General features: G+C 33.4%; 1 protein-coding gene across 1 annotated transcript in view; it reads left to right on the forward strand.

Annotated features, from left to right (window-relative positions):
• MALRD1 (MAM and LDL receptor class A domain containing 1) overlaps nucleotides 1–13,268 on the forward strand; it is a gene marked incomplete at both ends in the record, with an annotated part of 684,412 nt that extends 671,144 nt beyond the window's left edge. The window contains 2 exons of the mRNA XM_081298191.1: nucleotides 9,842–9,917; nucleotides 13,185–13,268. Coding sequence (XP_081154317.1) covers nucleotides 9,842–9,917; nucleotides 13,185–13,268 — 160 coding nt within the window. The remainder of the gene's footprint in view (nucleotides 1–9,841; nucleotides 9,918–13,184) is intronic.
• Nucleotides 13,269–23,531: the final 10,263 nt, after the last annotated feature.

Genomic DNA, 23,531 nt, shown 5'->3' on the forward strand with positions numbered 1-23,531 from the left:
TCCTCAATTGTCTGCTTTACCAAAAACCTGGCATGTTTTAGTTATAGATATTAAAGATTGTTTCTTTTCAATTCCAATTCATCCCGAGGATAGTCCACATTTTGCATTTACTATCCCTGCACTGAATCATGAAGGTCCTGATCAGAGATATGAATGGAAAGTACTCCCTCAAGGGATGGCTAACAGCCCAACTATGTGTCAAATTTATGTTAATAAAGCAATCCAGCCACTTAGAAACCAAAATCCTGAACTACAAATATTTCACTATATGGATGATGTGTTACTGGCACATAAAGATAAAAACACATTACTAGAATGTTATGCCACACTTACAAATTTATTGAAAAATTATAATCTAGAGATAGCAATAGATAAAGTACAATTAAATCTTCCAATTAATTATTTAGGAGTTCTATTATCCTCAACCATGGTCCGTCCACCAAAAATTCAAATACGAGTAGATCAACTCAAATCACTTAATGACTTTCAAAAGTTATTGGGAGACATAAATTGGATAAGGCCTTATCTAGGCATACCAACAGGAGAGTTAGGACCTTTATTTGATATTCTAAAAGGTCCATCAGATCCAAATTCACCCCGCATGTTAACGCCTGAAGCAAGAAAAGTATTAAAAATCATTGAAACATATATGGAAAATATGCATTTGGATAGAATTGATATAAGTTTGCCTTTATTATTTATTGTACTACCAACAAAAAATATTCCTACAGGAGTATTTTGGCAAGAAGGTCCATTATTGTGGATACATTTATCTTATTCCCCTAACACTATTCTTACTAGATATCCTGAGGCTGTAGGACAATTAATACTCAAAGGAATAAAAGCAGCTAAGGGAGTGTTTGGGATTTCTCCCAATAAAATTATTACTCCATATACTATGGATCAAATTGATGAGTTAGCTAATGAGTTAAATACTTGGGCAATAATCCTGTGTAAAACTAGTGTTTCATTTGATAATCACTTACCATCTAATCCTTTGTTGTCTTTTTGGTCTAAGCATCCTGTAGTTTTTCCAAAAATGACAAGAAAAACCCCTATCATAAATGCTCCAAATATATTCACTGATGGGTCAAACAATGGTACAGCAGCAGTAGTTACTCCTGATCAAACTTTTACATTTTTAGTACCCAAACAATCAGCTCAAAAGGTAGAGCTTAATGCAGTATTACAAGCTTTTATGATGTTTAAAGATTCTGTATTTAATTTATTTTCTGATAGTCAGTATGTAGTTAATGCTATTAATTCCCTTGAAGATGCTGGTAGGATTTCCCCTTCCTCTACTGTTTTCTCTTTGTTTTCCGCTATACAAAGTCTAATCTGGGACCGAAAAGATCCATTCTTCATAGGTCATATCAGGGCACATACAGGATTGCCTGGAGCCCTTAGTATGGGCAATGAACTAGCAGATAAATCTACACATGACATACATATTTTCTCCACAATAGAAGAAGCTATAAATTTTCATAAAAGGTTCCATGTCAATGCTAATACTTTACAAAAGCGTTTTAAAATAACTAAAGAACAGGCCAGACATATAATAAAACAATGTCAAAATTGTGTGACATTTTTACCACAAGTTAATCTTGGAGTCAATCCTAGAGGACTAATACCTAACCATATTTGGCAGATGGACGTCACACACTTGCCAGAATTTGGAAAATTAAAATATTTACATGTTACAGTTGATACCTCTTCCGGATTTTTGATGGGCTCCCTTCATGCCGGAGAAAAAACTAAAGATGTTATAGCTCATTGCTTACAAAATTTTGCCACTGTGGGCGTTCCAAAACAGTTAAAAACGGACAACGGTCCTGGTTATACTTCCTCCTCTTTTAAACAATTTTGCTCATCATTTGGTATTACTCACATAACAGGAATTCCATACAATCCACAAGGACAAGGCATAGTTGAAAGAGCTCATCAAACTATTAAAATGTACTTATTAAAACAAAAGGAGGGAATTGGAAAGGGGTATATATCCCCCAAAGATAAACTTAAAATAACCCTTTTTACTCTAAACTTTTTAAATTTAGATTCATCGGGACTTAGTGCTGCGGAAAGACATTTGTACCCCAAAAATGTACATAAGCCTAAGGTACTTTGGAAAGATATTCTAACAGGACAATGGAAAGGCCCGGATCCAGTGATAGTCTGGAATCGGGGCGCTGTCTGTGTTTTCCCACAGGATGAACAGCAACCGATTTGGATTCCAGAGAGATTAACTAAAACAATTTCTACAGAAAAAGAAGATGATTTGACTCAAATCCATAACAGCTGACATCCAGAGCTCCAGCTTGGCTATTCTTACATCTGCGACAGTGATTAACCAAGGTTTTTTTTTTTTTTCAGTATCTATTTTATTATTGCATTTTTCCACATCATAAAGTTCTATTTTATTTTTGAGCTCATACAAACCTAGGTTAATGTTTTTCTGATCAGTTTTATTTTTTGACTGTGTTTTATTTTTTATTTATTTATTTATTTTTTTTTTTTTTTTTTTTTTTTTTTTTGACTGTGGAGTTTTTAAACATTGCAATGGAGATTTCACCTAAGTATAGTTACAAGGCCTTTATTTACTATTGTCTTATGTGTTGTATGTTGTGTGCACACTTCTGTTTTGTGTTGTATGTCTGTATGTGTGTATGTCCATATTTCTTATATGAGGAGCGCTCATGAAAAAATGGATCCGAATTTTTTCTTTATTCACGTGATTTATATGGTTTAATTTAAATTAGGTGAACAGCTGTTTATGATTGTTGTTAAAGATGGTTAACAGATCTGTTTGTTTACTAATTTAAATTTGGTAAACGGCTGTTAAGGATTGTTTTTAAAGGAGTTTAACAGATCTGTTTGTTTACTTTCACCTTTTCTTTTTATTATATTTAATAATTCTGTTCAGGATAATGTCTCTTTACCATCATTGCCAGAATTTCCATCTCCATCCCAATTCCAGTGAAGACTGAGATAAAACCAAACTACAGCTTCTATGATAGCTATCACAGTAAACTGTATAAACTGATGCATCAATGAATATAACTCAACAAGTAATGCTATCAAGGACTTGATTTACTTTGGGAGGATATGGACATATTGATAGACTCCTCCAATTTGAACTGCTTGCAGAACTTGCCTGGACTATATATCAGTTGCATACATTGTGAAATATCATCTGGTGCACCGAATTGTGGTACTGCTGGCATATTTTTGCTGATGGTGTCACCAGTGATGCAATTTCCTTGCCAGCTCACCCCATGTTTATTGTGGTAATACTGGCATATCTTTGCTGATGGTGTCACCAGTGACGCAATTTTTCCAAAGGAGCCGTCAATTGGCTTGGTGTCGTGGCATTTCTGTATCCTCCTCCCTTCTACTAGTGATGGTCTAAATTTGGGGGCCAACAGAGGTGAGGCAAAGAACCTCACCCCCCCACTGGCACCAAGGCTAAATTTGGGGGCCAACAGAGGTGAGGCAAGAACCTCACCCCCCCACTGGTGCATAGGCCTATCCACAAGCATGGCTGAATGCTGGACCGGTAGTCAGCGACGGGTTGCTCTGATTACAGTGGATTCAACCTAAGACAGGAAGCTGACGCCTAAAGGTCAGTTCTCCCATGACGGGTAAGAACCATATGTTAAATTGGACAACCTACCAGGCACGGTCCCTAGCCACATTGCTTGTTGCTTAATTAAACAGAAGGGGGCAGATGCTAGGAGCCACAAGCATATATACGATGTATGGCACCTTTGGTTGTAAAGTGACGCCAGCTAGCCACTGAGATGATTATGTTAAAATTTACATTCATATGCAAACTGGACTCCCGCTGTTCACCTTGGCCTGCTACCGGACTCAAGTTACGGGACTTTACGGGACTGCTGGAGAGTTCCCATTGGTTGGGGAAGGATAGTAGGAGGGAATTCCGGAGGAGGTGGGAGGAGACGGGGGGGTTCCGGTCGGCGCGCGGTTCCGGTCGGACACCCTCGTGGGAGGACCGGTTTTTGACTTGCTGGCGCTGAGAGTGTTAGCGGCTTTTTCAAAATAAAGTTTTGTTCCTGCTTGATTGGCTCGTGATTCTGTGCCCAGCCAAGACTGCGGCAACTACCACTATTGTGTTCCTTTCAGCCTAGAGAAACATTTATTTACTTACCTAAAGATGTTCACATTAAGTGGCAAACAGATTCTACTCTAAAACTTCAAACACTGACATGAAAATTTTCTCCATGTACTAGAATTCGAATTTAATATGTACTGGGAAAAGTTTTATAGTCCCTTTAAGCCAAGGATAAATGTGTTTATCAAAAAGCAAACCTTTTCTGATACAATTATACACAGAAAAGAAATCAAAGGTAGTCACATTAGAAAGGGAGGAATAAAATTCTCTATTTGCAAATGACATTTTTTAATTTATTTGTTCTAATTATGTATATATGACAACAGTATGCATTTTGATTTATTGTACACAATTGCAGCACAACTTTTCATTTCTCTGGTTGTACACAATGTAGAGTCACACCATATGTGCAATCATATATGTACCTAGGGTAATGATGTCCATCTCATTCCACCATCTTTTCTGCCCAGATGCCCTCTCTCCCTTTTGCCCAAAGTTCCTCCATTCTTTCCATGTCCCCACCATTATGGATCAGCATCCATTTATCAGAGATGGTATTCGGCATTTGGTTTTGGGCGTTGGCTACTTCACTTAGCATGATATTCTCCAATTCCATCCATTTCCTACAAATGCCATAATTTTATTCTCTTTTATTGCTGAATAATATTCCATTGTGTATATATACCACAGTTTATTTATCCACTCACCTATTCAAGGGCATCTAGATTGGTTCCATAGTTTAGCTATTGTGAATTGAGCTGCTATAAACATTGTTGTGGCTGTGTCACTATAGTATGCTGATACAAATGACATTTATATACAGAAAACTCCAAATCCGCAGGAAAGCTGCTAGAGGAGATCAATTAATTCAGTGAAAATAGAAAGTACAAGATCAGCACTCAAAATTCATTTGTGCTTCTGTTTATCAAAAATAAATAATCAGAAAAATTTAAAAAGTAATTTCATTGCCAGTCAACATCCAAACTAAAGAAAATACTTGGGAATAAATTTAATCAGCATTCCTGAATGAAAATTTTAAAAACCTAACTAAATGAAAATCCATCCTGAGTTCATGGAAAGGAAGACACTAATGTCATGGTGAAATACAGCTTCCAGGCAATATTTCTAAAAATTCAAACAGACTTTTCTTTTTAACAAAAATGGAATAGATCCTACATTAATGTGTAATTGCAGGGATACCAAATACTCAAAGCAATCTTGAAGCTCACACTTCCTAATTTTAAAACTTACCAAAAAGCTAGAGTAAACAAACAGATATTAGCATGCAAAAAAATACAATATAAATTAGTGGAATGTAATGAATCCAAATATAAAACTCGTATAATCTATGCCAATTGATGTTTGACAAAGGGTGCTGATTCCATCTAATGGGGAAAGAATAATCTCTTCAACAGACAAGTTGATTTCTACATGCAGAAGGATACATTTGGATCCATACTTCAAATCCTATATAAAAATTAACTCAAAATGGATCAAAATCCTATGTACAAAAGCTAAAGAAATAATATATTTAAAAGATGATAATGCTGTATCTTCCACCTACAAAATGGAGGAAAATATTTGAAAATCATGTTTCTGATGATATTAATCTCTTAAATATATAAAAACTTCTGCAACTCAAGAACAAAATGACAACCAATTTAAAAATGGGCAAAGGACTTGCATAGACATTTTTTTCAAAGAAATTTGCAGATAGTCAGTATATACATAAAAATATATTCAACATTAGTTATTAGAGAAATGCAAATGATAGCTACAACTAGATTCTACTTCCCACCTACTAGGATGGCAATAAGAATAATAATAATAAAATAGAAAGCAACAAGTATTGGTAAAGATGGGGAGAAATAAAAATCCTCATAAATCATTGGAGGGGAGGTAAAATGGTACAGAACAATGTAAAACAGTTTGATTGATTGTTTCTCAAAAATGAAAATAGAATTACTGCGTGGTTTGGGTTTTTCACTCCTAGTACTCAAAGGAACTGAAATAGGACTCAAATGGGTGTTTATCCCCGAATGTTCATGGCAACATTATTCATAAGACCCCAAAAGATGAAAATAAACCAAGTATCCATCAATTTACAAATGAATTAAACCAATTATTGCCTATACATTATAACGTGATACTAATAAACAATGAATGGATTAATGTTCTGATATATGATAACCTTGAAAACATTATGCTAAGTGAAATAAACCAGACAGAAAAGGACAAATGTTATGTGATTCCAATTATATGGGTACCTAGAATAGGAAAATTCACCCAGACATAAAGTAGATTAGAGGTTACCAGGAATTAGTTGTAGAGGGGAGTGGGGAGTTATTGCTTAATGAATACGGAGTCTCAGTTTGATGTGATGAAAACATTTTGGAAACAGTGGTGATGGTTGCACACCACTGGGAAAAATTAATAACACTGAATAGTAAGTTAAAAGCAGTTAAAATGGAAAATTTTGTGGTACATATATTTTGCAATTTTCAAGATTAGTAACAAAAAATAATAAAATTTATATTACCATAACCCATCAAATTTTATATTTTAAATGTGTGAATTTTTATGGTAGATGAGTTACATCTCAATAAAGCTTTTGAAAACAAATAATATAAGCTAAAAATTCATCTCAAAGTTAATGTTTACTAAATATAACATAGACAGGTTTTTAGTTTATTATTTTTGTTTTTCTTTACATTTGATATGACAGGACCTTAATAATAATTTAAGTGAATGCATGAAAAGTTATAGGGGGAAAACTAATGTGATCTGTGCATCTTTCTTTCCTCTCTCAGAATTTCTGTGTCAGTTCCTTGCTCATTTCCCAAGATGGTTATGTTTTCTTGGAACCTCAACTCTTTAAGAGCCTATTGACACATACAATAAATGAAATGAGATTTACCCTGATGCAGACTTTCGCATTATTCAGGGTAAAACTGGCAGAAAACTTCATAATCAAAGAAATACGTTTTCTTTCATCTAAGAAACTACCATTTTAAGTGAAATTTGTATTTGGTTATCAAACAGATGATCAATGAAGATGGAAAATTATATCAGAATTCAAAATAGTAAATATGTGGAATGACATGAAAATTTTACTTAATCCAAGTACATATGTTTGGTGGGTGATATTTTAGCTTATAAATAGAAACACATTGAAATTTAAGCATAATAATCCAGAGATTCCTAAGTATGAGAGCTATTCCTTTGATTTGGGAAAAAAACGAAGTAGTTTGAGGTTGCTAATAAAGTTTGAAGCAGGAGGATTTACAATTTGTCACCTTCCACTACTCACACACTGACCCTTTCCTCTCATTGCACTACCTGTTTTTATGTTCAAGCCATGCTTTCTACTTTGGGTTCAGCCAATCTCTAGTATCCAGATATCTTCAATATTCTCATTTTTATAGAAAATTATTTAAAACTTTAAAATCCTTTTAAAAGAAAAGTAGCTTTGATAGTAATTTAACATGGCTGGAAACTTTTGTCAATTTACCTGACTTCTACCTGCCAGTCTTGGTCCTGGGTCATCTGGGGTCTCAGCAGTCCAAAGCCAAAATGATTGCCTCATATTAAGATCCTTCATGCTGTTTGTGCCTCAGTTCTATGCAGTCGACTGCCAAGCCTATCCCTTCAGTTTCTAGTTGCCTGCCTGGACTTGACACCATCTGTTCTGTCTAGCCCTATGGTTGAGTTTCCTCCTGCTTCTGATTTCATGCCTGATTTCAGCCTAGATTCCTTTTTTTTTTTTTTTTTTGCTCAGTTCTTGGTGTCTCTGGATGTTCCATATTAACCTACTTTCTAATTTCCATTCTGTCTTGATTCTTCCTACTTTATGTTCATTATTCTTGACAAGCTCTTATTTTGGCATTTTGACACATTTCAAAGCTGCCCTCTGTTTCCTTCCCAGTCTCACTTTGAGAGCAGCCCTGCCTACTGAATGCACTAACCATATCATTTCCTGAGCTTACTCCTCTGAGAACTTAACATAGATTAGTCTTGGAAGAGTCAAAAATGATTTATTCAATGTAATTGGAGAAACTCGTAAGTATTCTATTAGTGGTTAAAGAATTAGCACATACTTATTGACTCATGTAAGTGTGCAACTATGACTTTTCACATAACCCACAAAATAGCTATGGGTAGCGCTATTCATCAATAACCAAAATGTAGCCTCCCTGAGAGTGAAATATTTAATCTGTTGCATATCTAAGCCAATTGCTTAAAACCAGTGGAAATCAAAAGCTTAGAAGACACTGACTCCTGGGCGTGATCACATTGCCAGCCAAACATAATTACCCAGATTGGAGTGTTAGGCTCAGCAATGCTGTTATTTCTTAGAAAAGAATCTTGTGGTTTTCATAGATGACAACAGGAAGTGAAGCCTCTGGGAATTTTCTTTTATAAAAATCAAATGAGTAAGAACTTCCTCTTTACTACTTTTTCTTTTACGATTTAGAGATACCTTATTAACAAATTTATTAACTGTTATTATACCTTAACTAGACAAAAATATTCATGCACTGTATACATTTTTTTCTCCTGGCTGCCTTGAAGACATGAGAAATCCTCCCAGAATTGGTTTCCATTCTCCATTTTGTGTTTGTGCAAGTGTGTGTGTGTGTGTGTGTGTGTGTGTGTGTGTGTGTGAAAGAGAGAGAGAGAGAGAGAGAGAGAGAGAGAGAGAGAGAGATGCATGGGACCTTTCTTTACATCTGTATTTAGGGTACATTTAGTTATTTATTATGTTATTTTTGTTTCTGTGATGCACACTTTTTCTACATTGGTTTTAACCAATCATTAAGGGTTCCTTGTTTATTGAGGAGTCTAAAAAGTATAAAAAGAAAATGATCATTATTTAGGAACTCAGATAATTATAGTGAGTTACACAGATCTAGTCTAATATGGGAGATTCCCAAGGACATGTCTTTTTATAATTTTCATGAAAGGAAGCATTACTGAAGAACTCTGCAAAACACCTGAATTTAAATTTGCTAATAAAAATACTGAAGACTAGCTGGGCACAATAGTGCACGCCTGTAATCCCAGTGGTTCTAGAGGCTGAGGCAGGAGGACCACAGGTTCAATCAGCCTCAGCAACAGTGAGGCACTAAGCAACTCAGTGAGACCCTGTCTCTAAATAAAACACAAAATAGGGCTGGGGATGTGGATCAGTGGTCAACTGCCCCTGAGTTCAATTCCCAGTGCCTGACACCCCACCAAATACTGAAGACTAGGGCTCATTTGTTATAAGTCTCTACAACAGCCACTGTCATAGAAAAATCATTCAGGAAGTAGTGGTCTTGCACTCTTGCAGTCTGAGGAACTTTCTGATGACCTTTGCATTTGACCAGTTTAGCTTCATATTACATTGTTCTTTTTGATAGTGTGTTATTAGAATTACATGAGTAATATTTTAAGAAATCAATATTAAGACCAACTTATGCCACTTTTACTTGCTTGGGTTTATTTGGATCCAAATACTCAGAGTTCAGATTACATCTGCTGGTTGTCTTGGGGTCCTGTTAAAAAAATAAATAAAACTTTACTTATGGTAATAAATTCATGAAAATCAGTATGCTGGCTAGACAATGTGTCTCTCAAGGTTCCTACTTAACAAAGACCTGCAATTCTACTTTGCTGCATGTCAATACTTATTTATTAACATTTATTTTTGGTGGCTCTGTGTGCTTTAAGGAAAACTGAGGAAAGTGGAAACTGTGCCTTTGTCAATCCAGTTTATGGGAATTGGAGTAACCCAGAGAAAATAGAGGTAAGTAGCAATAGCAAAGAGATTAGTTCAGAGGCAAAAACACACAGAGACATGTGTGTGTGTGCACACACACACAGAAAAACCCACATACCCAACTAATTTTGTTTGGATTTGTTTCTGCATCATGGCTAAGAGAAATGTTTCAGAGTAGCTATTTTGATTGAGGGGTAAAAAGGGAGTTTCAGTCTCTAAAAATGTGCAATGAAAATTTTCCATTTCAGGACAGCTTCAATCTGCTTGTAAAGTCAGTTCAATGTTAAATGGTTTTGTGGTCACTGTTCATACTCAAAGAGAGCTGAGAAATCTGGAAAAAATCAGTTTAGCCCACAGAGAATTACTCAGCTATTCACAGTAACTTTTCATTGAGTGTTCTTCATTTTATTCTCAAAAGACTAAAGGAAGGATCCCACTCTGTGGTCACTTTAAACTTATTGTGACTAGTGAGGGTCATTACCTGATAACAAAGACGAAAATAGAATTGGAAATGCTTTACATTTTTCCTAACTCTTTTCAGGGAATGCCCCTATCAGCCAAGTCACAATCGGACTAGAGAGAAAATGTCAGGGAAAATCTCTCTCCTACCTGCATACAAATTCACCTTTCTGTTCTTTTCTTCTTCCTTCCTTTCCTGCCTCCCTCTGTTCCTCCTACCTATCTTCCTTTCTTCTTTCCCTTCTTCCTTCCTTATTTTCATTTCTGTGTGATTCATCTCTTTTGATGAGGTACAATTGATAAATGAGAGCCGTATATAGTTAAGTTATGCAAAGTGACTTTTAATAAACACATATACACTATGAGGTGATTATGACAATCAAGCTAATTAGCATCTCCAACACCAAACATGCTTAATTCATGTGTGTGGTGAGAATATTTAAGATCCACTCTAAGAGCAAATCGAGAGTCTATAATACAGTGTTAATGTCATCACCCTACTGTACGTTAGATCTCCAGAACTTAATGATCCTGAATAATTGACACTTTTTACACCTCGACCAACATCACATCCTTTTCTTTCAGAGCTAATATGGGCATTCATTGGATATGAAATACATTTTGTCAGAACACACCTCTTCCTCCTGTCTATGAGTGTTTTCTTACATCTGGCTTCACAACTGTTATCTCTGATTCTTTTTCTATATCCTCTTGTAAAACTGAGGATATAGAAAACCAAAGTTTTATTTCTCCTTATTATTTTTAATGAAAAATAAGTCATAAGCAGTTTGTTGTTTTGTTGTTGCTGAAAACTGAGTAGCAAGGGGTCAGATCAAATGTTTTCTAGTAGTTTCAAAGACTTGGGTGACATAGTTGAAGTCTAATACACCCTTGAATTTTTAGTTTCTGTGTTTTCTTCAATAATGAGGTGACTCACACTTTTAGTATTGTTTTGGCAGAAACAAAAATAAGAAAGAAGATATTGGGCTGAGACTGTAGCTCAGTGGTTGAGCGCTTGCCTAGCACATGTGAGGCACTGGGTTCAATCCGCAGCATTGCATATAAATAAAATAAAGGTCCATTGACAACTAAAATTTTTTTTTCTTAAAGAAGGAATATATTTTCCATACATAAAGAGAATAATTTGATTTGTCAAGTGAATCAAGACAAAGCAAAAGGGAAGCCTGGTCCTACTTAATGAATAATAAATAAATACAGGCATAAACTGTTTAAGGAACCAAAGCTGGAAGGTGTAATATAAAAATATTTTCAATTTTAGTAAAGAAAACAAAATGTTATCTTTTTTTACTCTCAGCTTAGATTAACTTCTAATTATTGATAGACACAAATATTATAGAAATTGAAATGAATTCTTTTAAATTTTTTTGTAATATTAATATCTCACTAACTCACAGTAATTAAAAGGTGGCTTGGAAGTTATTTTGCATTCTTTATTTTCCACTGAGAAGACAGCTTCTCCAGAGTTCCAGTCTGTGCTTCTCAGCACACATAGGAAGAGTTCTAAATCAAAGACATACCTTTCAATGTGTTTTCAAGCTAGTTTTCACTGTGTATACATATGGCTGTGCAATCGATGACTCTCGGGAAACTTCAAAGTGATTTCTTGTTATTTTCTATTCTGATAAAAGAAAAATCACTCCTTTTTCACATTCTTTTTTCTTTTCAGTAAGAACAGAAAAAGAAAGCCTGTCACATCTTTTATCCTTTGTTGCTGTTTTGAATTCCATTGTTTCAGAAAGAAATGACTTTATATTCATTAAGTTAGTTTGCTTTCCTTGACATTATAAAATAAAAAATAGATTTTATTCAAAGAAGAATGGTTAAAGTTATTTTCTGCTACAGATATTGAGAGAATATAAGGAACTGCCATGCACTTATTGGCCAACATCAGTGATGACCAACCCAAAAACATGTTGTTTAACTTCTTCTGCTACCTGCTCCCTGACACCCTGGAGAATATTTAAGTAAATTCCAAATGGCAGTTAGTTTCATCTGTCAAACCTTATTTGTAACTTTAAAGACAAATGACTTCTGAACAAATATAGCCACAGTATTATACCTGAAAATTTCACCATAATGTCTTAGTCCCATCAAATATTCAGTGTGTCACCTATTTCAATTGTCTCACAAATAAGGATGGAGATTTATATCTGGGGTTTTGTGCTTCTTGTTGTTACTGTTTGTTTCTTTTCTTTTTTCAATCTCTAGATTCCATTTTCTTTCCTTTTTTTGTATTTTTTTGTTCTAATTAGTTATACATGAGAATAGAATGCATCGTGACACATCATACCTAAATAGAGTATAACTTCTCATTCTTCTGGTTGTATGAAATTATATATGTACACAGAGTAATAATGTCCAATTTATTCTACTATCCTTTAAAAAGTTTGTTCTCTAGAACCTCCCATATTGTAGACTTTCTGATATAGTCTGTAATTCTTAATTCTACTGACTTGATGCTGTTGATTATTTTAAATACTTTTTATTTGTTTGTTAGCCTAACTTAATTCAATACAGCAGGTTTAGTGAAACCAAAACCCTAAAAAAAAATCAATAAAAATACTGGCCATTGCATTCCTCCATCCTACCAGAGGTGAGGTCCATTCTGTCTAGAGGACCCTGGAAAGACACTGGCTAGTTCTGTGTCAGAGGTCTAGAAGCGTGTGCTGGAAGTGCTGGGAGAAGACTAAGGGAAGCCTCAGCTACTCCATAGGAGCTCCACTAAGAGTTTGCTGCATTCTGCATGATCCTTACAGAAGTTTCTTATTTCAATGCCTGAACTCCTAACCTTTTAAATGTGTGTTTCCTCTTTAGAGTTCTGTATACTCCTTCTCAAATCCCTTTTATGGCAAAACATCAGGAAGCCTGGAAACCATATCTCATCATCTCAAACAGTAGCATCAAGATCAAGATTGATCCAATATGTGGTGTTTATAGAAAATTGCATTTTCTAAGCTCATACAAAAGTAAAAAAAGAAGAGATAAAAAATACTAGTGTGATTATAATCTTTACCCTCCCCCAGAAGAAAAAAAATCTCACTGAATATATTGAATGTTTTCATGGAATCAGAATCAGTACTTAACTTCATTGTATATCTGAGTATCTCAAAAAAATATTCTACTTGTTCAATAAAATATTCTATTTCCTGTGATTTTATTCTGGTTATTTCTTAACGTGATGAATCTAGTTGTTTCAGATTGTGAACATAAAGAAGTCTTGAAATTTCTTTACCATACAGCATAGAAACCAGAATAATTTTACTTGTTATACAAAACAGCAAAAATGGGTAAACCATTATAATACTAATCAACATAACTATTGTAAAAATATTTGTATTTTTAAAAAATGTGTGATAAATGATCCTGTACTGAACTTTTTTGAATAATCATGTTAACACCTTAATATAGATATAAGAAATAATGCTAAAATGTGAATTAGGAAACTTTGGGTTACAAAGAAACTGGAAAATCCCTATCTGAATGGCTTAATAAAATACCAACCATTATTTATTCCACAATTCAGGAAATCAGGAGATGGGGCAACCTTTTGGTGGGTTATTGTACCAGCTCCGTGACCTCAGCAAGGACCCTGGTTGTTTGTGATTCTAATTTCCCACACTCTATTCTGAAGTTAATTCCACAGATTAGACTATGGCTATATAAACTGCAGCATCACCATGTTCACAATAAACCTGTGACAGGCAAGGGTCTGTTTCTTCCTGTGTATCATGTTTTACCACTTAGGAAATCAAGCATGTACTTCCAAAAACAGCTCTCTTCCTATTGCCCAGGAAAGACATGGTCCTTATGCTAAGCCAATCACTTCAAAGGTCAGGAGGCCACCGTGATTGACTAGGACCCATCACTTTACATCCTGGTGTTGACAATAGATCAGTGAAGCACATTGTCAAGTAGCTGAGGGGTATGCACTTGAACAAAATTAGAGTTAAGAAGGATGAAACCATACACAGTGTAAGTTTCACTACCATTTTGTGAGAATAGAGACTAGCCCCAAAATATTATTTTCTATTAACATTGGAATAAATTAATTTTTAATTTTATTTGAGTTAATTTTTGAACCCCACTACCTGAAGTACAGTTTTCCCCTATATTACTATCTTCTTCTAATTGCTACTTTCATAATCACACCAAAATGCCTGAAAAATTAACACAAGAAAGGATCAGCAATAGTTGTGTCTTTTTATGTTTAGCCCCTAGAAATTTGGGACATACACATTTTTGGAAGTTTAATTTATGTTAGCTTAAAATTATCATCTATACATATGTAAGATCATTGCCTAAGCATACAGGATTCTTTAAAAAGCATTGAGTTAAAATTCAGTTGTTATCTAAGTAAAGAACTCAAGGCTACAAGGCGGAAAATGTAAGAAACATACAATTTTTAATGAAAGTAATAATAAAAATGATAATTCAACCTAAACTGGCCTGTCAAATAGGAATACTGAGAGAATTCATGATGTATAAGGAACTCCAGATATTGAGTAAAGACAGAAAATAACAAAAAAATTAAAATGTGAGTAGTCTGAAAGTATTTAAGTATTTTAGCAGGTACAAGTTATGTGCACCCTAAATTGTTTTAGTCAACCATTTTGTAAGATCTTAAAAATACACATGACAATTACATGAAACTAAAAGAATAAAACTGATTTTTCTTATCCAATAAGCAGAATAGGTAAGTACCCATGTTCACTTTTCCTACTGTAATGTGAGCTTCAGAATGAATGAATGATTTTTTTTCTTCTCATCTTTTTTCCTCTAAAAACTTTTTGGTATAAGTCCAAGTTTGCACCATTGTGATTTTAAAATTAGGTAAAGAAGGAAGAAGAAACAATAAGTAGAATACAGAGTACACGATTAATGTAACTCAGCTTTAGGTCATTACAACATCTGAAATTTTATCCTGAAAAAGAATATGTTCAAAGTGATGGATATCAGGAGAATGTGTCCCAACAGATTCTTAAAGCATTTAGTGTACAAATACTTAAGACACTATCTTTAACTGTATTCATGTAAGTAACCTACTATTCTCTAAAATGCATTTTAAGCATAAGCTAATATTAATAGAAACAGCAGCAGAAAATACTAAAACCAGTGATTACCTGCCAAATATTGTTCTAAGTATTTTATATATTTTAACTGGTAAATGGAAGTAATGTGATATATGCTAAACCTATCGCAAGATACATGTATTTATTTAACATGAAATATAAATTAATTAAAATTAATAAAATTAAAAATGCAGTTCTTCAGCTACACAAGCCACATTACAAGAGCTCAACAGCCATGTGTGGCTAGTGGCTTCTTCATTGGATGACAAAAAGAGCATTTCCATTGTTCCAACAAGTTCTCTTGGAAAGCTTTGGCTTAGAACAATGTTAAAATAATGTGCTATAAACTGTAAAATAATAATCTCTGTGTAATTACACTAAAATATTTTCCTGTTATCTATATTTTAACTCAAAGCTACTGCTTTTCACACTATAACAAATTACAAATAAGACAAGGTGTTTTAGCTGAAAGAAAACTAGCAAACCTATGTGATAAAGTGCCTTTTAATGAACGTTTCTTGTTATATAAGTGTCAAGTATAATTCTAGTATATCCATATCATTGTTACATATTCCATTTTTACATTTAGATGGCAACTTGAAAAAAGTATGATTTGCTTCTCTCTTCTCATCTTCTTAACTTTCCATCATTCTTAATATTATCACATCGAAAACAAAAGATTCAGATCTGCCTTCAAATAACAACTGCCTTGTGCTTAGCAAATAAAGCATGCATTTTGGTAAACCAACTACAAAATTCAGGGCAATGACTTTTGTGATTAGTAGTATTAAACTTCATTGTTATAAATGAAAACCAGGGCTGGGGATGTGGCTCAAGTGGTAGCGCACTCGCCTGGCATGTGTGCGGCCCGGGTTCGATCCTCAGCACCACATACCAACAAAGATGTTGTATCTGCCGAGAACTAAAAAATAAATATTAAAAATTCTCTCTCTCTCTCTCTCTCTCCTCTCTCACTCTCTCTTTAAAAAAAAGTGTCTATTTAAAAAAAATAAATAAATAAATGAAAACCAGAGAAAAATTCAATTGACATACAAAAGAACTGAGATTTTTAAAAAATAAGATTTCAAATACGTGGCAGCTTTGTGATTTTTAATGTTAATCTGTTTCTCTTTGTGTTAATTTGCAAAGTGTTCTTGCAATTTTTTGCTAATATATCTAGAAAAACACTGTAAGTGTTAACATATAAAACAAGTAGCCATCAAAATCAAGATCTTACTCTTTAAAAAATTAATTACAAGTGGAAATGCACCAATTTTTATAAGCACCCCCTTTATGAAATTTTGATGATGCTAGGTACATGTCAAATTTTATATGTATCTATGAATCAATTAAAGTATGCATAAAATAAACAATTATAATACTTGAGATCCACTTAAAATTCATACTGACACGTGTCATTAAACATTCTGAGAGTAAAGCAGGCTAAATAGCACATTTTCTATTCTAGAATGTGGAAGCAAAACTAAAGAGATTTTATTTTTCCCATTTTTAAAATACTTGCCTATTTGGCCTGGTTCTGGCAATTTCACTGACAACTTCCTTAGAACATCAAAATTTTTGCCCAGAGTTTCATTATTAAGAAGCCATCTTCAGAAATTAGCATAATTATCTGCAGCCAATATAATCCAACTTAAGAAATACCAATCTAATAGATTAGGAATAACAAATCTGGGTTCTCTATACAGTTTTTTTACTTAACAATACATATTAAGCAAACATTTATTCTATTAATGATCATAAACTAGCAGTTATTGAAAAGATTTAGATTTACTCACTGTGCAATAATTGGACTTGGCACTAATTTGTTCAACAAATATTTGTAAATAATATTTACAGTGAAAGAAATAGAGAAGGCAGGGAGACAGTAAGAATGTAGACACAATGTGTGCAATGGGCTCCTTGTGAGATTTCTACCCTGCACTAGATGCTAGCCTCAAACTTATTCCTGATGTAGCTAGCACTAGAATAGCTTCAAGTATATAAGGTAAGAAATTAACAAAACAGAAAACATACAAAATGATGTTTTGTATCAATAAGACTAAATGTTGTTTCTTTGGAAAGAATAATAAATCATGAAATAATATCTCTGGTAGATAAACTGCAACATGAATAATAAACACTAAGGAAATGATTCAAAGAATAAAAGATTATTATGAAATAGCCCATATCAGAAATGGAAAGGGTAAAGTCACTATAAAATTAAGCAAATATTGAAAGAATAATAAAGATATTATAAAAATAAGAATGAAAAAATATCTTTATAATTTAGAGAAAATTTTTTTCTGGAAAATTCGATTTTCTAAAACAAACATAAGAAGAAATAGAAGACTTAAGTAGTCCTATAACAAAGTGACATCCATGTTTAATAATATTCCTTCAGTTATAAAATCAACACCCATAAATCAAACACATTACTATACATCAGTGATATATCAACTGAAAGAGAGATTAGGAAAAATACCTCATTCAAAATAGCCTCAAAAAAAATAAACCTTGGGAATCAATCTAACAAAAGAGGTGAATGATCTCTACAATGAAAACTTTAGAAGACTAAAGAAAAATGGAAGAAATCCTTAAAAGATGGAAAGATCTCCCATGCTCTTGGATAGGCAGAATTAACATTGTCACAATGGCCATACTACCAAAAACACTATAAAAATTTAATGCAATTCTTATTAAAATTCCAATGACAATCTTCATGGAATTAGAAAAAGCAATCATGAAATTCATTTGGAAAAATAAGAGACCCAGAATGGACAAAGCAATACTTAGCAATAAAATTGAAGCAGGAAGGCATCACAATACCAGACCTTAAACTATACTACAGAGTTATAGTAACAAAAACAGTATAGGATTGGCACCAAAATAGACTTGTAGACCAATGGTACAGAATAGACATAGAGAAAAACTCACATAAATACGGTTATGTCATACTAGACAAAGCTGTCAAAAACATTCACTGGAGAAAAGATAATGAACAAATGATGCTGGGAAAACTGAAAATCTATATGTAGCAAAATGAAATTAAACCCTTCTCATCCCACCCCAAACTCAAAATGGATCAAAAGCAGTCACTAGAACAGAGAACCTGTGTCTAATAAAACCAAAAAATAGGCCCAAATCTCTCCGTTGTCAGTTTAGGACTTGACTTCCTTAATAAGACTTCTAAAGTGCAAGAAGTAAAACCAATAATCAATAAATGGAATGGATTCAAACTAAAAAGCTTCTTCTCAGTGAAAGAAACAATAATGTGAAGAGACAGCCTACAGGATGGGAGAAAATCTTTACCACAAGCACATCAGATAGAGCACTAATCTCCAGGATATATAAAGAACTCAAAAAACTTAACACCCAAAAAACAAATAACCCAATCAATTAATTACCTAAAGAATTGGACACTTCACAGAATAATACAATCAATCAACAAATACATGAAAAAATGTTCAACATCTCTAATAATTAGATAAATGCAAATCAAAACTACTCTAAGATTTCATCTCACCCTAGTCAGAATGGCAATTTTCAAGAATATTAGCAACATAAATGTTGGCGAGGATGTGGGGGAAAGATATACACATTCATTGCTGGTGGAATTGTAAAGTGGTGATACCACTCTGGATAGCAGTACAGAGATTCCTCAGAAAACTTGGAATGGAACCACCATTTTACCCCTGGCTATTCCACCCTTCGGTCTATACCCAAAGGACTTAATCAGCACACTACAGAAATGCAGTCACATCAATGGTTATACCAAGCTCAATTCACAATAGCTAAACAATGGGACCGACCTAGGTGCCCTTCAACAGATGAATGGATAAATAAAATGTGATATATATATATATATATATATATATATATATATATATACACACACACACACACACACACACACACACACACACATACACACACACATACACACACACACACACACACACACATAATATTACTCAACCCTAAAGAAGAATAAAATTATGGCATTTGCTGGTAAATGGATGGAGCTGGAGAATATCATGCTAAGCAACATAAGCGAATCCCCAAACACCAAAGGCCAAATGTTTTCTCTGATATGTGGATGCTAATTCACAATAAGTGGGTGGGGGGCTCCAGAAGAATAGAGGTACTTTGGATTAGGCAGAGGAGAGTGAAGGTAGGGGAGGGGGCATGTAGTCAGGAAGGATAATGGAATGAATCAGACATTATGACCCTAGATGAATATATGATTACAAGATAGGTGTAATTCTACATCATGTACAACCGGAAGAATGAGAAGTTAAAAGAAAATATAGCAGAAGTAGAAATGAATCTATTTGCTTTAGGAGGCTCCAGCTTAAACATGGTAAGTATGCACAATGGAGTTTTACTCAGTCTTAAAGAAGAATTAAATCATGGCATTTACTGATAATGGATAGAACTGGAGAACATCATGCTAAGTGAAATAAACCAGGCTGAAAAAATCAAGGGTCAGATGTTTTCTCTTATTTGTGGAAACTGGAGCAAAATAAAGGGGAAAAAGGTAGAGACAATCCCATGAAAATTGAAGAGATATCTGTAAAGAAGAGAAAAAGATTGAGAGAAGGAGGAATGCAAAAAAGGAGGAATGGTAAAATGCAGTTCACCCAATTATCCTATGTACATACATGAATATACTATAGTGAATTTTACCTTTATGTATATGTATAATGCACTAATAAAAAAACTATACACAAATTTTTAAAGAGACCACAAGAGTAGAGGAAAGGGAACAGAGCGTGGGAAGAGGGGAAGAAAGGAGGAAGTACTGGGAATTGAATTGGGGAGCAAATTATATTCAATACTTATATGATTATGTCAAAATTAACTCTAATATTATGCACCACTAAGATGCTCTAATTAAAAAATCTTAAATAAAAAAAACTTAAGACACATAAAATATTCCTTAAAAAAAGAAAAACCATAGGGACTAGGGTTGTGGCTCAGTGGTACAGCGCTTGTCTTGCATGCATGGGGCACTAGGTTCCATCCTCAGCACCACATAAATGAATAAAATAAAGGTATTGTGTCCATCTACACCTAAAAACAAACTAAGAAAAAAACTACACGTTCATAAGTCACTAGCATATTTTGTAATATTATTAATAATATAGCCAACTCATACAAATGTTTTCAGAAAGTAGGACACAAGGTAATATTTCCTAATGCATTCCATGAGGCAGCATAATTTTGTTGCAAACCTTGACAAATTTTAGAAAGGAAAACTTAGGCCAATGTTACTCATGGAGACAGATGTAAAGTATTGATATATGTATAAACATATGCTAATATACATATATATATAATATTACTATTTTCATTTTTATTCCATGAATGCAAGTTTTAATTCACTTTAAAAATCAGTATAATCAGACACATTAACAAGATGAGAAAAAAAAGTATGAGATCATTTTAACAGATGCACAGAAAACATTTGGTAAAATAGAATATCTGATCATAATAAAAATAGAACAATACGAAGAAAACTGCACTTTCTGAATGTGATAAAAGACATCCACAAAAAACTCACAGCTATATGCAGTGGTGAAATGTTGAAAACTTCCACTTTCACATGAGAAGTGAGTCAAGAATACCCATTACTGCCATTTCTTTTAAAATGTTTTAGCTGTTTATTAGAGTCCCTAATGACAAAATAAGACATGTGAAAGAAGTAAAAGCCCTAAGGTTGGAGAAGAAAAGAATAATAATACTATCATGTTTACAAATGGTATGATTGAATACATTGAAAATTCAAAATATTCTCAATGCTAACAATACAAATTATTGGCTTCAACAAGTTTCTTAGATACACAATTTGTTTTATATTTAATATAATATTAACATTATATTAATTATATATCATTAAATATCTAATTTAATATATTAATTATAATATTATAATATTAATTTAATTTCTGTATAGTTTGGGGGAGGTACCAGGGATTGCACTCGAACACTGAGCCACATTCCCAACCCTATTATATATTTTATTTACAGACAGGGTCTCACTGAGTTGCTTAGCTCCTCGCTTTTGCCAAGGCTGACTTTGAACTCACGATTCTCCTGCTTTAGCTTCCTGAGCCTGTCAGAATACAGGCATGTGCTACTGCACCTGGATAATTTCTTGAAACAGAAAATATAGTTATTTTTTTAAAATATTTATTTATTTATTTATTTTTTAGGCGGACACAACATCTTTGTATGAGGTGCTGAGGATCGAACCCGGGCCGCACGCATGCCAGGCAAGTGCGCTACCGCTTGAGCCACATCCCCAGCCCCAAATATAGTTATTTTAAATGAAATAAATATAGTTATTCTAAAAGTTATTTAGAATAGATTAAAAAGACTTTCAAATATTACAAAAGACATATGATCTAAACATTATTGAGAGATAGTATAAAAACATAAATAGAAGCATACACAATGTTCAGTTTTTCCCTAGTTGGTCAGTAGAAATTCAATAAAATTGCTATCAAATTCCTGTGAGATATTTAAGGCCTGAAAAGATGATTCTAAAGTTTATATGGAAATGCAGTGAAGAAACTCTTGAAGAAAGTGTATGAAGACTTTTTTACTGGACATCATATAAAAAAGTAGAATAATCAGTGCATTCTGCTGTTGGCAGAATGATAGGGAAATAAGCCAAAGACCAAGAGTCACAAGAGTGATCCCAGGAACACATACAAGTATATGGGTAACTGATTTTCAAGAAATGGTGCAGTGTGGAACAGTGCAGAAAGGAGGCCATGTTAAAGCTGGGCTGAAACTTCTCTTTCCAAACAGAAAAATATCAGTGAAACCTGACGCCCAACATAAACTTCACATGAAAATCAGCTCCAGGTAGGTTGTATTGTCCATTAGATGTGAAAAGCACAAGAGTAAACCTCCTAGAGAGACCTAGAATATAATTTGCATGAAATCTTTATTATTTCCACGAAAGGATTTCCAAAAAAAAAAAAGGACCAAATTAACCAAAGTCTGCAAGTCTAGATGGTAAAACTGAAAGAAACCCTGAACGTGTACATTGCCAATTCCCTACTTTCCTGATTTAGATGTTTTCATACAAGTATGATTGTGATAACTCAGGAAGCTTTGCATTTTAAAATCATTTGAGCAATAATTCATGTACCATACAATTTACCACTTTCAAATATAAAATTCAATGATTTTCCAATAAATTGAAATTTTATGTATCCATTGCCAATATCTAACTCCAGAATATTTGTATTATCTTCAGAATTGTTTGGAAGAAGAGATAAAATAACCTTTCAATTTGTAGTACCTGATTGGGGGAGACAAACAGAAACTATATGTGAGATGTCACCAAATCTGTATGATGATGAAAAACTGTAACTTTAATCAATTTTTACTAATGAACACACAGGTTACTTGATATGTACTTATATTCAATTTTAACTTGATAAAAGAATAATAAATTCAAACTATGGGTTACATTAAAATTTACAAATAAAAGCCAAAAGAGAAATTTCACAAATTATGACATATACATATGTTAAGACCAATAAAGAACTTATGTGCTACTACAACAGTAAAAGAGAGAAATCACTTACTAGTCCAATGAAATAAAGAAATACTAAAATAAAGAAGAATGAGATGGAAAAGACTTTTCCAATACTGACCCAACTTTGAAACTGTAAACAATAAATTGTACTGGTGAATGCTAATAAATGTTAAAATTTAGATATAATTAAATGATTTCCTAGGAAAATTTAAATTACAAAATATTGATTCAAAAAAATAACAGAAACCATGAAAAAATGAACATGGTCTGGATTGACATTCAAAATAGCAATTAATTTTAATGGGAATTATTTCAAATATTTTAGAAATTTAAACTATTTAAACTATTCCATATAATCATTTTTTCATCATAATATCTACATTATGCTAGAATCAAAACTAGAATATAGCAAAGAAAAATATAATTTTGACTAATGTTTCTTCTAAAAATTAATACAAAATTCTGAATTAAATGCTACCAACTTCTATGTAAGCCCAGTAAGTTCTCTTTGATGAGAACCTGGACTGAGAATAATAG

Source organism: Spermophilus citellus (assembly GCF_964194105.1).
Source record: "Spermophilus citellus genome assembly, chromosome: 6".
Classification (NCBI taxonomy): Eukaryota; Metazoa; Chordata; class Mammalia; order Rodentia; family Sciuridae; genus Spermophilus; species Spermophilus citellus.